This window comes from Cyprinus carpio, unplaced genomic scaffold (genome assembly GCF_018340385.1).
Source record: "Cyprinus carpio isolate SPL01 unplaced genomic scaffold, ASM1834038v1 S000006654, whole genome shotgun sequence".
NCBI lineage: Eukaryota > Metazoa > Chordata > Actinopteri > Cypriniformes > Cyprinidae > Cyprinus > Cyprinus carpio.
The window spans coordinates 504-16,521 of record NW_024879278.1 but is presented as its reverse complement, the minus strand read 5'-3'; the positions used below and the strand labels follow the sequence as shown (position 1 = coordinate 16,521).

General features: G+C 40.1%; 1 protein-coding gene across 1 annotated transcript; it reads left to right on the top strand.

Moving 5' to 3' along the window:
* Positions 1-3,166: 3,166 nt before the first annotated feature.
* Positions 3,167-5,642, top strand: LOC122144362 (protein NLRC3-like). The gene is made up of 2 exons (XM_042755220.1): positions 3,167-4,022; positions 5,615-5,642. The coding sequence occupies exons 1-2, from the start codon at positions 3,226-3,228 to the stop codon at positions 5,640-5,642; spliced, it is 825 nt and encodes a 274-aa protein (XP_042611154.1). The 5' UTR covers positions 3,167-3,225.
* Positions 5,643-16,018: the final 10,376 nt, after the last annotated feature.

Below are 16,018 nucleotides of genomic sequence, written 5' to 3'. Positions count from 1 at the left end.
CTAAGTCTTGCATTCAACAATGACACACACAACCAGGATGAAGACGAGGGAAATAATTTGAAAGAAAAGTACAATTTGATGCTAAAAGAAAAGAGGAAGTCACTCAGAACTAAAGGAAAAACAAAGGGCATGGAGAAATCAGAGTTTGGAAACTACCACATATCAGCAACCAACGCATTTTACCTGATCGGCTGGAGAAAACAACAGAAGCTGATGATGAGACAAACCATGAAAGCTGTGAGAAATGAACCTCTAAAATACATGTCTGTAAAATCACCAACCGCAACCTCCAGAAAGCGCGGGGTGATGCTTTGACAACCCATAGTCCGGTATAAGGTGACACAGAATTACAGAAAGATACAGCAAAGATGCAAGCCTCTGATCAGCACCAAACATAGAGTGCCAAGAGACTTTTCCACAAATGTGGTTTCAAAAGTAGAGCTTTGAACTGGAGTTTATTGACCCGATGAGACAAAGATAAACCTTTATCTAAGTGCCTGGAAAGCAAAGTGTGTGGAGAAAAAAAGGAACTGCAAATGATCCTGCAAGCACACAAGCTCATCTGTAAAGCTTGGTGGTGGAGAGGTCATGGCATGGCATATGCATGGCTGCCCCAGAACAGCACATCATTTTAATGATGACTTAATGTAACCTTATGATAAGCAGCAGCAGAATGAATTTGAAGGGTACAAAATCATCTTGGCTACCATCAAGAAATGCCACCAAACTCACTAGGGAAAAGCACTTCATATTGGATCAGGACACGGACACAAAACACCCCTGCCAGTTCAGTCAAGGGACTTATCAGGGCAAAGAAAATGTAAAGTCTTAGGATTGCCCAAATCAATCTCCAGATTTAAATCCCACTGAACATTAATTTCACCAGCTGAAGAGGAGAGACCAAGGAGCAAAAGCTCCCAAAAACAAGCAATAGTTGGGAACTGACTGCATTAAAAAGCTGGAGAAAAGCATTTAATTACATAACAGCAAAAGTCTGGTGATGTTCCATGGATAGTATGACTCACTGCTCTGATTGCATCAAAAAGGGATCTGCAACTAAATATTATCTTTTAATCTTTTACATCTGCCTTAAAATTCAACTGTTCCAATACTTATGCTCACATCAAATAATGGTATGAACTCTTAAAAAGTGCTGTACTTTGACGGCAGTAAAACGTGGTCGAAGACCCACAATAAATGTGACATTCTGTAGTTTTATCGCCTATTCCAGCTTGACTCCTATTTATAAAATGTTTGGACTCACCAGCAGAGCCAGTAAATTTGTGTTTACTGTTTCCAATTTCTCTGGAGGGGCATCTGGTAGTGTTCGACGCAACGGCCTCATCACCACCCTCGGGTGTGCATTATGGTTTCCTAATACTAAACCTCCTCGAGTCAATTATCCCACTTCTACTTCACGGTTACCACACCCCTGCCAGGACTCCGGTCGATGATTTATTTACCGGGATTCTCGTCCGTTTTGTACTTAAATCACCCATTGGTGAGTAGGACTATTTCTTCCTCAAGATGATCTTCATCCACGCCTCTTTGCTAGTCCCCCCACCCCCCGTTTTAAACAAACTAGCACAAGGAGTCTTGCGCCGTTTGATCGCATCTCTAACGCTGCATAATTGCTATTAGACAGCGAAGAGCCGTAGAGCGGACAGAGACACAGAGAGAGAGAGAGAGATTGTATGTGCTGGTACCGTTAACGTCACTCTGTGCTGCCTCTAAACACTCTGCTGTGCAGCGTTCTCTAAACAGCGCTGGTTGTCACCTCGCTAGTGAGAAATGTTCATGTGTAGCGCTTAAGCTGATACCCTGTCTAGGCTAACTGATAAAATCGTTAGGGCAGCCCCCCCCCCCGCTCACCAACTAGTGTTTTGTGCAACCTGTGGACCATTATTCTAGCTTTACTATATGTGAAGGGATATGGAACTGTACGCCGGTCCCAGAACATAATTGGTCCACAGCTCAGACCGTTCGTCAGCTTCATCAGATTCCAGCGTTCCAACGCCCCGTTATGACGATACAAGGACCTTGATTTCCAGGTCTACTATTTCTGTAAAAAGCATTTATTTGATTATGATACAGAATCCATCAAAAGACCACTCATTTATCTTATTTAATCATGCAGTATTTAAATTTTCCAGGCCTTGAGTCCTCCACAGGTTTAGATCAAAATTGCTGAAGAAGTTTTCTGAGCTGCCGGTATGAGTGGGACAGCTACGCAAAGAGAGACAACTCCCACCCTCCGGCAATGAGCTCTACACCTCGAGTACATTCAATGTGAGCGGGAGAGTGGAGCGCTCAGTTAGTAATGAGCATGAGGTGAGACCGATTGGCCACAATCCAGGAGGAGCGCAGCAACCCCGAGACTATGTTTCATCCCAGGCACTGACATCTTAGACCTTTACCGGGCCCAAATACAAGGCCATCCAGAACTACAGCTGGGACAAAGGGGTCGCGGCATTGGAAAACAGCTCCCAGCCGAGAGTTGTGCTTGGGCACTGGGCCAGCTTGGACATGAGAATCCAGATCGTTCCCGCCCCTCTCACTTCCTTCAGAGAGAATCAACAGGATGAAGACCCCAAAACACTCAGTCTTTCGGTATTCTCTTTCATCAGTCTTCTTCCCTGAAACTAAAGCAAATGGAAACATTCAGTGGATGCCTCTCAAGTAAGGTCCAACTTTTGATGGTCTGGATGTGGCTCACTGTCTCTGGAACTTTTAGCGCGCATGGAACCTGTGTCAATATATCTGAATCAGCTCATGTGGGATTCTGCTGCTGGTAGAACTCCTCATTGTGGGGAATCTGCTTCCTGTGCTCTCATTGGATCACCCCCAGACGAAGCCGCCGCGCTCTCAGTCCCTGAGTGAGTGTCCTATCGAGTGCCCGTAGGCAATGACGGTTTGCACCTGAAGCTCCGCAGAAGGGGGGGAAAATAAACTTCAGGAGAAGAGACTCCCGTGATCAGAGTCTGGCGCCCGGGCTCCTATCAGCCCTGCACCGTCCCTCCACAGGCGCCTCGACCGCTCCGTGCACGTTCACCGCCATGGGGACACGTGTTTGCTGTATCTCAGCCCGCTTTTTGGCGAGTCGCTAGATGAGTCCAGCCGAGAGTGGTAGGATTCCCAACTCACTCAAATGTACCCCCGCTTCTGATCCTTCCGACCAACATCAAACATGAGAAGGACTATGAGAAGAAGGTGACAGATGAAGACATGATCCTCAAACTGGGGAAAGTGGCTTTCCAGCAGCTTGTGAAAGGAAACCTGATCTTCTATGAGGAGGACCTGAGAGAGTGTGGCATTGATGTGAGAGAAGCATCAGTGTACTCAGGATTGTGCACTCAGATCTTCAGAGAGGTGTTGGGCTTGTATCAGGGGAAAGTCTTCTGCTTTGTTCATCTGAGCATTCAGGAACATCTCGCAGCTCTATATGTGCACCTCTCCTGGACAAACAACAACAGAAATGTGTTTGAGTCAATCACCAAACAGAGTTTGTGGTCTAAAGTGAAGGACTGGTTTAAACAGGTTTCATTATCTGAGCTGCATCAGAGAGCTGTGGATGAGGCTCTTCAGAGTAAAAATGGACATCTGGATCTTTTCCTGCGGTTCCTTCTGGGTTTGTCAGTAAAGTCTCATCAGATTCTCCTACAACGAATAATGAAAGAGACAAGAAGCAGCTCTGACAGAAATCAGAAAACAGTTGAGTACATCAAGAAGAAGATCAGGACCATTGACTCTCCAGAGAAATCCATCAGTCTGTTCCACTGTCTGAATGAACTTGGTGATCGTTCACTAGTGAAGGAAATACAACAGTATCTGACATCTGGAAGAATAAAGGAAGCCAAACTCTCTTCATCTCAGTGGTCAGCTGTAGTTTTTGTGTTGTTGACATCAGAAGAGGAACTGAATGAGTTTCGTCTTGATAAATTTGTTAAAGGAAAGAATAATCCTGAAAATATGGAAGTTCTTCAGAAGCTGCTGCCTGTGATTAAAGAATCCAGATCAGTTCAGTAAGTATCACTGAGAACAATCACTTCACTTGTTAAAACATTCAGAAAATCAAAGTTAAAGCTCATAAATCTTAAGTGCTGCAGATGTTGTCCAGAGTTAGTGGTCAGTATTTAGATGTGTTTTATATCAAATCAGTGACACCGTTAAAAAAAGGAATTTAAGTAATTGTAATTTTTAAAGGGGTCATGAACTGCCTCTGTTTTTTTATTTTGTACCATTCTCTGAGGTCCACTTATAATATTGTCAAGATTTTTACATAAAAACACATCATAATCTAGAAGTAATAAATTATTTTCTGTTCTGTTTTTGACCTCCTCATCAGAACGCTGTGTTTGAATAGATGTGGAGGATTGTACACTCAGAAGTAAACACACTCTGCTGTGATTGGCTGATAGTTGTGTGTTTGACCGTCTATGTCCCTCTTCCTCAAATCTGGAGGTCCAATGCGCTGCAGAGTTTATCTCCAACCCTGATCAAAGTCACCTGGCTGTGATTTTCTAATGATCCCAAAGACATTGATTGGCACTGATTAGCATGCTCAGGTGTGTTTGATTAGGGTTAGAGCTAAACTCTGCAGGAAAGTGGATCTCGAGGTCCAGGGAATGCGTATGTACGCAGGTGTCCTTCATATATGTGATTTAGGTCAAAAACACATAAATAACTCAATACATATAAAACAATCTGTAAGAAGAGACAAAGCAACAGTGATCTATCAGTGTCCTCTTATGTCAAAAGAATCATCACACAAGCTGTTGTTTCGTCAGACTCCCTTCAATATAAGATGTTTTTAGACTAACGACTAAGTTTTGTGTTTTGAAACTTACAGGATGTTTTTATAGTACAGTGTCCTCTTATGTCAAAAGTTCGTGACCCTGTGGGATTACAAATTTATAAAAAGTTAAATCTAAGTTCCAGTGTAATAGTATGTACATTGTGTTTTTACATTTTGAGGTTAAGATGATGACATTCTGAGATGATCAAGTCAAGCAGCCCAGGTTTCTGAGACATTGACCTTTTGTTTTTATGCTCTTCCTGACCATCTGGCTTTTTAAGCTCAAGGCACAGCTCTGCCTTTGTTTCTATGATAATATGAAGGTATGGGAGATACTGTCAGGCACCTCTGTATTTAAATGACACTGTTATACTGATAAGATCAAAGATGGGAAAATGGCCAGCATCAGGCCGATCCCTGTATTCCATTTGCTTGCTTTGTTTAAATTGTCTCCACTTCTATGTATCCCTCCCCCTTGAAATGTATATAAACTCCAAAGTATCACTGCTTTGGTTAGACTTTTGATGACTGTAGCGCTAAGCAGAGCATTCTCATCAAAGAACTCACTTGAAGATTACCCAAGAGTCTCCTGGTCTTCGCTTCTGAGTTTCCAACAACCCCTTTAAACTACTATTGTGCAACAAAGTAATATTATTTATCTTAAATCAGACTCATGTTTTTGACATTTTAGATCTCAGTCCAGTGATCCATCAAACATGTTTATTTGTGATTTGTGTTTGTACTTTCTCTTTACTAATGGATTCACAGCTAAACTGATCTGATCTTAGAGAGTGCAGAGTGTGTCATTTTTCTCTACAGGTTGAGTGATTGTGGTCTTCACAGATGAAAGGGTTGTTCTGCTCTGGCTTCAGCTCTGAGATCCAACCCCTCACACCTGAGAGAACTGGATCTGTCTGAGAATAAAATACTAGACTCGGGAGTGAAAGCGTCTCTGTGGCTGTACTGGAGATCAGCTCGCTGTAAACTGGCGAACTGTGGGAAGGATTATATATGTCACACTGTAAAATATTTGTGAAGGTGAAAAGCCAAATCATAGAGACCCAAAAATTGCCAGAAGAACACAATAGCTGTTCTGAACATCCGTTCACTAATCGCCTACATAGTGTAGCAGCATGTTGATGTGGCCCTATAATCAGAAAGGATTTGAACATTCAGTGACCGTTGACGTATACACTTGCGCTTCAGACTTAAAGCTGTTGAAAAACAAACCAAATCTTCGTCACATGTACTTTATATTAGGCATGTAAAGTAATAGTAACAGGGGCACTAGAACCTCAAAATTACTTTATTGTAATTATAGAGTCATACCCTCACAACCTCCGCGTCAGCTTTGTGCTTCCATTGATGGTGTATTATTAATTTTTGTGTATGTTTTTATGTTCATAATCTACTATTAAATACGGAGAACAAAAATAACACACATTACACGTTCAAATTTTATGTATGTATTATTTTTAGTACCTGAACTGGAAGAATCAATCACATGCCGCTCATAGTGTCTTCCCCAAACCTCAGAGCCGTGAGTCTCTTCCTGTCACGTTCAAGAACCTTTACGGACAGCAAGCTTCCAGTGTGGTAGGAGCAGGTGTAGGGGGCTTTGGATAGACCACAAGGAAGGACACTAGAAGACAGCATCTGTTTATAATCAATAGAATCATGATAAAGAAATGGTATTACCACTGTTTGGAAAGCACTGCATACTGAGGTGTAAGTACTATCTTCACATTATAAACAACTATATAATGAATATTATCTCACAGTGTAGGGGATCTCAGGTTTTTATATCCTTTAGTGATGGACACCCACACACACCACATACACACACCCTACGCTGTACATACTTACTACAGATCAAAACAGCTCTATAAAGCTCGTGTGGCTGACTCACCGCTACTTAACAGATGTGTTTGAATCACTACATAAGTGAGAACCATTGCTGGTGAAACATGCCTACAGTGTTTATAAATACTCGAAATTTTTTTCCTTAATGAGCTTTAAAGATTACAATCATTTAGAGTTACCGAAATCTCAGTGACATGAAGTAGTTCACTTCATTGATTTGTACTTTCTCATTACAAAATGGATTTCGATCGATATAGTGGGCTATCTTATAGAGTGATAGAGTGTGTCATTGTTTCTCAGAGGGTGGTGATTGTGGCTCACAGACAAAGGTTTGCTGCTCTGACTTCAGCCTAGATCAAACCCCTCATTGTTTTGTGAGATGTGATCGTCTGGGACTAAACTTAAGATCTGGGACTGAAGCAATCTGTCTGTGCTGATACTATGAGATACAGAAGTACCTGACCACGTGATGATGTCTTTGTTTCTTGTTCACACTGTGGATGAACAACGATAAATCTGTGGATTAATGTTAAAAATGGATTAAGAGATGCAGTCGATTAAAGCAAACACCTTTAAATGGACCTATGTAATTTTGGCTGTTTCCAACCCAAAGCGCAGAACGTATGTGAGCTGAAGTCTAGTGCAGTAGGCATAATAAGCGGATAATCAGTGAAGCCGGGATTTTCGTACAGTCTAAGAAATTAAGGTTTTGACTTAACTCTTAGAATGTCGCTACATTACGCATCTCAATCACATACCAGTCTTAATTGCTGTCATGGAAAGCCACAGAATGTAGTAACTAAGTTCATTTCACACACCTATAATTGATTCATATCGTGCGCTTGCATTGGCTGCACACACACACACACCACACGTACAGATCACATACAGCGCATTTCACTCATATTTCCATGACCCACGTATTTGTGTCAACACACACACATGCACAACACACAAACACACTTTAAGACCACGATACAGCACTGACATACACACACACATTAACACACTCGTAGCATGACACACTTACACACCCACCACACACTTTCATTTACACACAGGAAGAAACCACACCACAGTACAGATTAACAGCTACACATCAATCACACCCACACACACACACACAGGGGTTACACACACAGAGTACAGACAACAGAACACATCACTTAAATAGTACCACACAGCACACACACACACGTTCAGACACATAAACACATATCACCACGACACACACACGTGTACCAGCTATATTGGCTCAAACGGCATAACAAAAGTAACGTCACACAATGACCTTTTCACACAACCATATTATTCCTCGTACAGAACATAGCTTTTATACTGACTTGCCATAATCAAACAATATTGTCCACGCTGCTGTATCAGTGGTTGTGACATTGCTAAAAATGCTTAGAGACAGAGCAGTTCACAGGTGGAAATAAACATTTGCCACATTTGAAGACTGTTTTCCAATCCACAGCATGGACCTATTAGTAGAGAGCACGGTTTTCACAGACAGACAAAACTAATTTATGCCTCGTAAGTGAAAAGTATCACAAATGTCATCAATAAATGTTAAATTACTGTGCGTCGCTGTATCTCGATAAAAAATAATTGCGATAAATATCTAATTTAAATATTAAAATAATGTATTTAAACCTACTAGTATTGCGGTCCTGTGCCAAATAAACCAGTGGAAAGGAAAAGATGGGACATCTGCGCATTCTTTATTGTTTTTACCATTCTGACAACGACTTTGATCTTTCTTTGAATTAATAGTGACTTGGGCACAATTTAAAGGAAAATACCTTTCCGATTCATTTAATTTTTACTGTAAAAAAAAAAAAATCATGCATCAGCATTACATTGATCATTATTATGCTATTCATTCGTGTGGCATGTATTCTCAGATCAATTCAAGGCTTACTTAGAGTCCTGGCATGATGAGCAATCATAAACCAACTGGTTCTTGTAACGCCAAAGTTTACATCTGGGATCACAAATATAAAGACCGTAGAAACCGGTTTATTCTGTTGTTGTTCAGGAGGAGGTTTTCTTGACTCATGACTCCGATCAAGTAAATAGGCTCTGATTTTCCTTGCCTACTACATGATTTGAATATTATCAAAGTTAAAGACAGTTTAATTGCCTTAATAATATTTTTGTGCCAGGAAACAGTGTGACAACGTGAAACATTTGGATAAGATTCGAAAAAGAGACATATTAATAGCTCTTCAATACATCATACACAAACATATGTGACTCGTGGATGACCACGGCAATGATCTCCATTTCTTAAAAATAACTTAATTTAATCTAATTATATGTGATTATGCTAATAAATTCTATTTATTAAACTGTATATTAGCTCAGACAGGTGTTTTAAAGTGAAAATAACATATGAAAACATTCAAATATGAGTTGCAAATCAAATGTCTAGCCATTGTATGAATCAGAATGAATCTCCGGGAGTCCACACGTTCTCAATAGATTTCTGGCAGGATCATAGACAATTGAAAGCCGGAATAAATAGATGTTAGCAAATTTGCTTACAGCGTAGAATCTCAACCTGCAGCTTTTCACTTAAACTTCAAAAGGGCTTTGCATCACGTAAAGTAAGATTATATCAGTGTCATGGGGCTACCCACCACAGATCACCAATAAATTCACACTTGAAGGGCAAGATCTTTTTATTTCCAGAATCAATATACAATATGTTTATGATGGTTCCAAATTTTGATACAAGTTCTGCAATAATACAAACAAGGTATATATCACACTATCATAAATAGAGAAAATATCCATGATAATATGTGATCCTGTGTTTTGCTATTCTTCAAATGCCAGTTTGCCAGCTAACACAGGACACAATCTGGCATCTACAACTATGGGATCTGTATCAGATTTATACTGTTCTAAAATATAGAATATAATAGCGCGTACAAGTCAAAATAGTGGTGGTATCAACGATATCTCCCTGTTGCACTACTGTCTGATCACAAGATTGGTATTTTGCGTTAAAAATCCTCTGACAGTGTACGGTAATAAAAGAATTTTTTTTTCTTTTTTTAAATGAGGTCTTTAAATGATTTATTGATCATGTTTTTGTTCTTTGACATTTTAAAATCTCAGACTCCAGTGATTCATCACACATTGATTTGTACTTTCTCTTTACTAAATGTATTCACAGCTAAACTGGATCTGATCCTGAGAGAGTGAAGAGTGTGTCATTGTTCTCTACAGGTTGAGTGATTGTTGAGCGTCACAGATGAAGTTTGTTCTGCTCTGGACAGTTCAGCTCTGAGATCAAACCCCTCACACTTGAGAGAACTGATTCTGTCTGGGGGAAATAAATAGGAGATCTCGGGAGTGAAGCCATCTCTGTGCTGGTACTGAAGGATCCTCACTGTAAACTGGAGGATACTGAGGTAAGATGATCTCTCTGATCGCCCCTCATGGTGTTTGTCTTCAGTAAGATGTTGTCCCCTTAATGTTAATTAGTAAGACTAAAGCTTGTAAAATATAATGATAGATAGATAGATAAGATAGATAGATAATAGATAGAGATAGATAGATAGATAGATAGATAGCATAGATGAACAGACAGATGATAGAAAAGCAAACAGAACCGAAAGGACACAACTCTGCCTCAGTACTGTGGTCAAACCTGTGACCTGTGGTCAGAAGGCTTGACCTTGGTTAAAATTCAGCTCTGGACAAATCCAGCGGGCCATCTGGCCCACGAAGTTCCTCACGAATGAATGTTTTGGCTGGGTGGACAGCAGCCTTTAATTGGAGTAAATAATAATAGATATTAGTGAATTCATGACAAATGCATACAACTTAATAATTCAAAATTTTGTGTGTCTCACATAGAAATGCAACGTTGACAGTCAGGTTGGCATGATTTTGAGCTAGAAATGGCAGGAAATCTATTGATAAATAAAGTCTGTCATCATTTTCCTCTCCCTCATGTCATTCCAAACCTGTGTGACTTCGTTTCTTCTGTAGAACACAACAGATATTTTGTACGTTACCAAACCATTTTGGTTACCCTTGATTTCTGTATGGACAAAAATGTATTGATTTTCTGAAATTATCTTCTTTATGTTCCACAGAAGAAAGAAATTCATTCAGGTTTGAAATGACACGATGTTGAGAAAATCGACAATTTTCTTGATTGGGTGAACTTCCGTTCAGAACTTATTAACCAGTAAATATTTTATATTAGTTGTGCTAATAAGTAACATTTTATAATAAATACTCTCTATTCTACGTGTTAGAACTGCTCGTTAATTACTATGGTGATGAATTTCAAGTCTATTTTTTTTGACATTTCCAATTGGACCTCGTCAATTAAGTTTAAGATTGTGGTGTCTGTTTTCAGCCATCATCATACAATATCTTTTAATGCTTCTCATATCACACGACCTGTAGAACACAATTCTGTGTCACAGCGAATGATCAAGCCACTTGTGTTGTTTTTTGCTTTACATGGTGGCGTAAGCACAGGCACACTCACGTTCATCAGCGCTGTGTGGTTTTCTGATCCCACTCTGCGTTTGCACACGGCTGGCGATGCTTGCGTAGCGCGCTTTAAACATTTTGGAGTATTTGCTTTTTGCAATTTGCTGTAATTTAAAGCCGCACCTAATGTTAGGGAGCATCCTCATTCCGCCATTTGGGCGACGGCCCACTTTTTCGACCGGTCCACCCGGGAAGGCCCCGAGACTGCTCCTGATGCCAGTAAAGCCCTGCCTGGGGGTTCAATCGACTCTCCCTTTAACCATGAGACCACGAACTGCCCCAATATAGATGATTGATAGATTAGAAATAGTAGATTAAAGGGAAGGTTAATATAGTTTGAATGGTCTAGAAATGTTCATATGCTACATGGCAGCTAAATGTGAGTCTAAAAGGCCTTCAGTTTGTTTACATTTTGAATTTTGACAGAGTTTGAATAGTCTTGGCTCAGCTGAACAGTTCGTCAATGTAAGTCTGTTGGATTTTGATGATTTTTTAATCTTCATTTTTAGGAAAACCGTAAATCATAATTAGAGGAGCAAGTGACTGTTTTCTCCAGACAGATCCATCCTTATATCACTATGAAAAACAATATCTCACATTCAGCTCTGTGTGTATGTTCAGTCCTGAAGCACATGACCGTTTCAAACAGCAGCATTGAGCATCAACATGCAGAAATCTCATTCTGTCAGCAGCAGTTTGTGGCAATGCTTGTCATTATATCTCTTCTCCTGCTCTGAGACCAGAGTCAATAACAACTACACACACTTCAAACTACAATTAACACTGTGTCATTGTTCTCTACAGGTTGAATGATTGTGGCGTCACAGATGAAGGTTGTTCTGCTCTGACTTCAGCTCTGAGATCAAACCCCTCACACCTGAGAGAACTGGATCTGTCTCTGAATAAAACTAGGATATTCAGGAGTGAAGTTACCTCTCTGATCTGAAAGATGATCCACGTTATAAACTGGAGAGATTATACTACTGTGAGTATATTATTATTTAAATCTTTAAAATGGCCAAAGTTTAGTAACAGACATATTTGGAGAATATAAGATTATAATTCAGCTCCACTTTAGTTTCTGTACTTTAAAACTGTTTAATTCTGTGATGATCTATGAATATATGAATATTTTCATCTCTTCCAGTGTCTCTGTGTGTAAATGATAAAGAGAGAGTTGTTGATCATTCCCTGTTATTAATCTATGATCAGTTGTTCGTCAGATCAGAGTATGTGAGCGGAGTGGAGCGTCAACAATTTCTCCTCCGCGCTCCGAGCATTTAATTATCACTCCTCTATTCGCTCCACTCCGCGCTCTCACTGATATCAGAAACACCGCTCCGCCTTCGCTCCGCGTCTAAAGTATTTCAGTATGTTTTGAAACTTTTTTTTTTACCACATGACAAATAACATATGTCAGCATTAAAAAGGTTTAATTGCTGCTTTTTTGCGGTGCAAAATTTTTTGCGTTTAGGTTGTGATGAAACGTTTTCTCCAGTTATTTTACCTACGGATCGATGGCATTTCTTCTACAGATTTCTGCTCATTCAAAATCAGATACAGATTCAGTAGCACTGTAAGATTACATTTGTTTTGAATGCATTATTGAGAAAGCATCTGCGTGTGAATAATTAAGTGTTGTAGTAGCCCTACGTGTTTAAATCATGCTTTCAGCTGAAAATATTCAGTATTTAGAAGAATCAAGACATCCTTGATAACTATAACTTCCCGCTCATGTCCATATAGCCGTCATAGCCTTCACATTCTTTCTGATTTGAGTGATCCTTATCTTTCAAAGCTAGCTAAATATGTTTAACGTGATTTCTTGCTAAATATGCAGTTATATTACGGGCTGTTGGCATGAATTGTACTCGTGACGGAGCAGTGCTGGAGTGCTCTTGGAGCGAGTGAAAACCACGACGCTCCGACTTTTAAAAGATCCGCTCCTCACTCCAGTCAAAATCACACCGCTCCACTCCGCGCTCCGCTCACATACTCTGATTCATATCTCTGACTGTAATATGAATATACTGTGTTTCTGAGCTGGATCTGCTGATGTGATGTGACAGCAGTAATGTCTCATACTCATATCTGACTGTCTGTGTGTTTTTATTGTAGGACTCTCAGTATTTAGACATCAGCTCAGTTTCCTCAGGATCAGCTGATGGTGAATAAGAGCCGCTACAGGGAATCAGTGATGTAAAGTTAAATGAATGCATGGAAGTGTAATGTGTGTACAGCAGTGTTGATATTGTTTATACAGCACTGAAAACCAAGAAAATCAGTGTGATATTTTCAGTGATGGGTTTATATCCTGAGCTGTCCAGATTTAATATAGATCATCATAACTGTGGATTCTGAAATTCAGAAATAGACAACTTATCACTTGTACATTTTCTTATATTTTAATCCAGTCTAACATTTGAGTGTGTAACCTTTGTATGTATGTGTGTTATTTTTATTAAAATATGTGTCATCTCGAGAAGAGGGTCTTCCACTTGATATCGTGATGAGAAATGTGTGCCCTGCTGTATCTTGATTTAAATACACTTCAGAACTCTTATTTTGAAATGAAATATAAAAAATACATAGTAAATGTAAAAATAAATACATAAAAAATAAAAAATTAACCTTTTAAAAAAAAACTATAAAAAAATCAAAATAAAAAGTGCCCTATTTAAATAAATGATAATGAAGCAAAATATCATTATGAATGGAATACAGAATCTAGATTTAAAATGTATCAAAATAAATGGAAACGCTGGCACAAGTTTAACATCTGAAGAGTTTTGGAGCAGGGGCGCTTCTAGAGGCGGGGCCACAGGGGCCCTGGCCCCTGCTGAAATCTGATTGGCCCCCGTTCCATCAATCGTCGACGAGAAGAGCAACCGAAGCATTCTTCACAACGATTACAGATGCAATTCCACCCCCAAACAACTGGCGGCACTCGTGGCAGTAATGTGTCGATGCAACTTGGGAGAAGAAGCAGAGGTCTTTCTTGGCTTTATATCATCTTTGCTTGAAACTTGACTGTGAATGGCTTTGGCTTGAGCGATACCCGAACATTCTGACGTTATGCCAGTGACGGGAGAAAGAATCCATCTATCTATCCAACTTGAAGACAATTCTTGGTGAGTCACAAATCCTCATGTAGGTTGTCATTAAAATATGAAAGGATATTTAGCTGCTGCTCTCACTTATTTTAGGTTTGTTAACTAAATTGTGGAAGGAGCACTGCAAGCACTGTCGAAGTAAACCAATAAACTTGTTAACATTGCTAACAAGTTTAGTGGCTTACATGTTTTTGCTAAGATAGCACTAGCAAAGATTCTACAGTTAAATTTATCAAACGTCTGTGGCGCTAGCTCTAGAGTTTTTGCATGCACTAACCACCTTGAATGTAACTAGACCTTTGTGATAATGTTAACTATCGTGTTTGGCAGATATAGTGAGCATGAAAAAAAAAGATTAACAATAATTTACTGTTTATAAGCAACGACATGATTATGAAACTTAAAATGTGGAATTCAGAAAGAAGTTTTTTTTGCTTCTCTCCAGATATTTCCCAGTCAAGAGCAGATGGTCCAGTGCAACCTGTCCTCAAGCTCTTCCCCAAGACACAGCACAGGAACAGGAAGAGAACATTCATTGAGACCTGGTACAAAGACTTTACGTGGCTGGAGTATTCTGTCTCTAGAGACTCTGTTTTTTGCTACCCTTGTCGCCACTTTTCGCTCCCAAATGCCCCAATGTCTATATTCAGGTCAGAATCAGGGTTCTCTAATTGGAAAAAACCACTGCGCAGAAATGGTGGCTTTAGAGATCATTGCAAATCAGAACACCACAGAAGCGGTGTGTTTGCTTGGACACAGCACAAATTAGTCATTGAAAAAAAACCCTCCATGATCGAATCAATAAACAAAGAAAGGGGAAAAAAAAGAGTTAGAGAGAACCAGATATATATCAAAACCATTGCTCAGGTGCTGCTCTTAACAGCTGTTCAAAACATTTCTCAGCGTGGACACAGGGAAGCTGAAGGCTCGGATAACCCCGGCAACTTCTTAATCATCTTGGATGCAATTGCACAGCACGATTCATTAACTGAGAAACGCATGAATGCACATGGGAATGCAAAATACTGCACACAAAATGGCATGACATACAGAAAGAGATGTATGGTGGTCAGCCCTGTGAAATGCCTTCATTAAGTGACACCAGGTGGGCTTGCAGATTTTCAGCCTGTCGCAATATGCTTGATAGACTTCCAGCAGTGTACCGTGTTCTTCGGCAAATTGGGCAGGAAAAGGACGGTGATCGGGCAACAGATACTTGTGGTTTATTAGCTCAACTTGATGTTAGTTTCATTGGTGTTCTAGTGTTCAACAAAGTCCTGGGACAGTCCAAATTTTTCTCTGACATGTTACAGTCCCCCTCACTGGATCTAGCAGCAGCAGTCACTCTTGTAGAATCATTGCTGGACACATTAGAGCAATACAGGAGTGAGGCCTATTTTGAGGCTCTGTGGAAAGAGGTTGAGGAAATGGCTGTAAAATGTGACCTCAGCTTGGGAAAGACTGAGAAGAGGCAGCCAAAGATGAACACACGATTGTGTGATAACATAATAACTGCACCATCTGGTGAGCGTAGAGTCAATAAAGATGATGGGGAAAGCTTTAAGAGACGTGTGTACTACCCGGTGCTTGATTCAATGCCTGGTGAGTTGCAAAGACGGTTCTCTAAACCCAACTGCAAAATTATGAAGGGAATTCAAGCACTTCACCCAAGCAGGCCACCTCTGCCAAGCGCAGGACTATGGCGGCCATGGTGGTGGCGGAG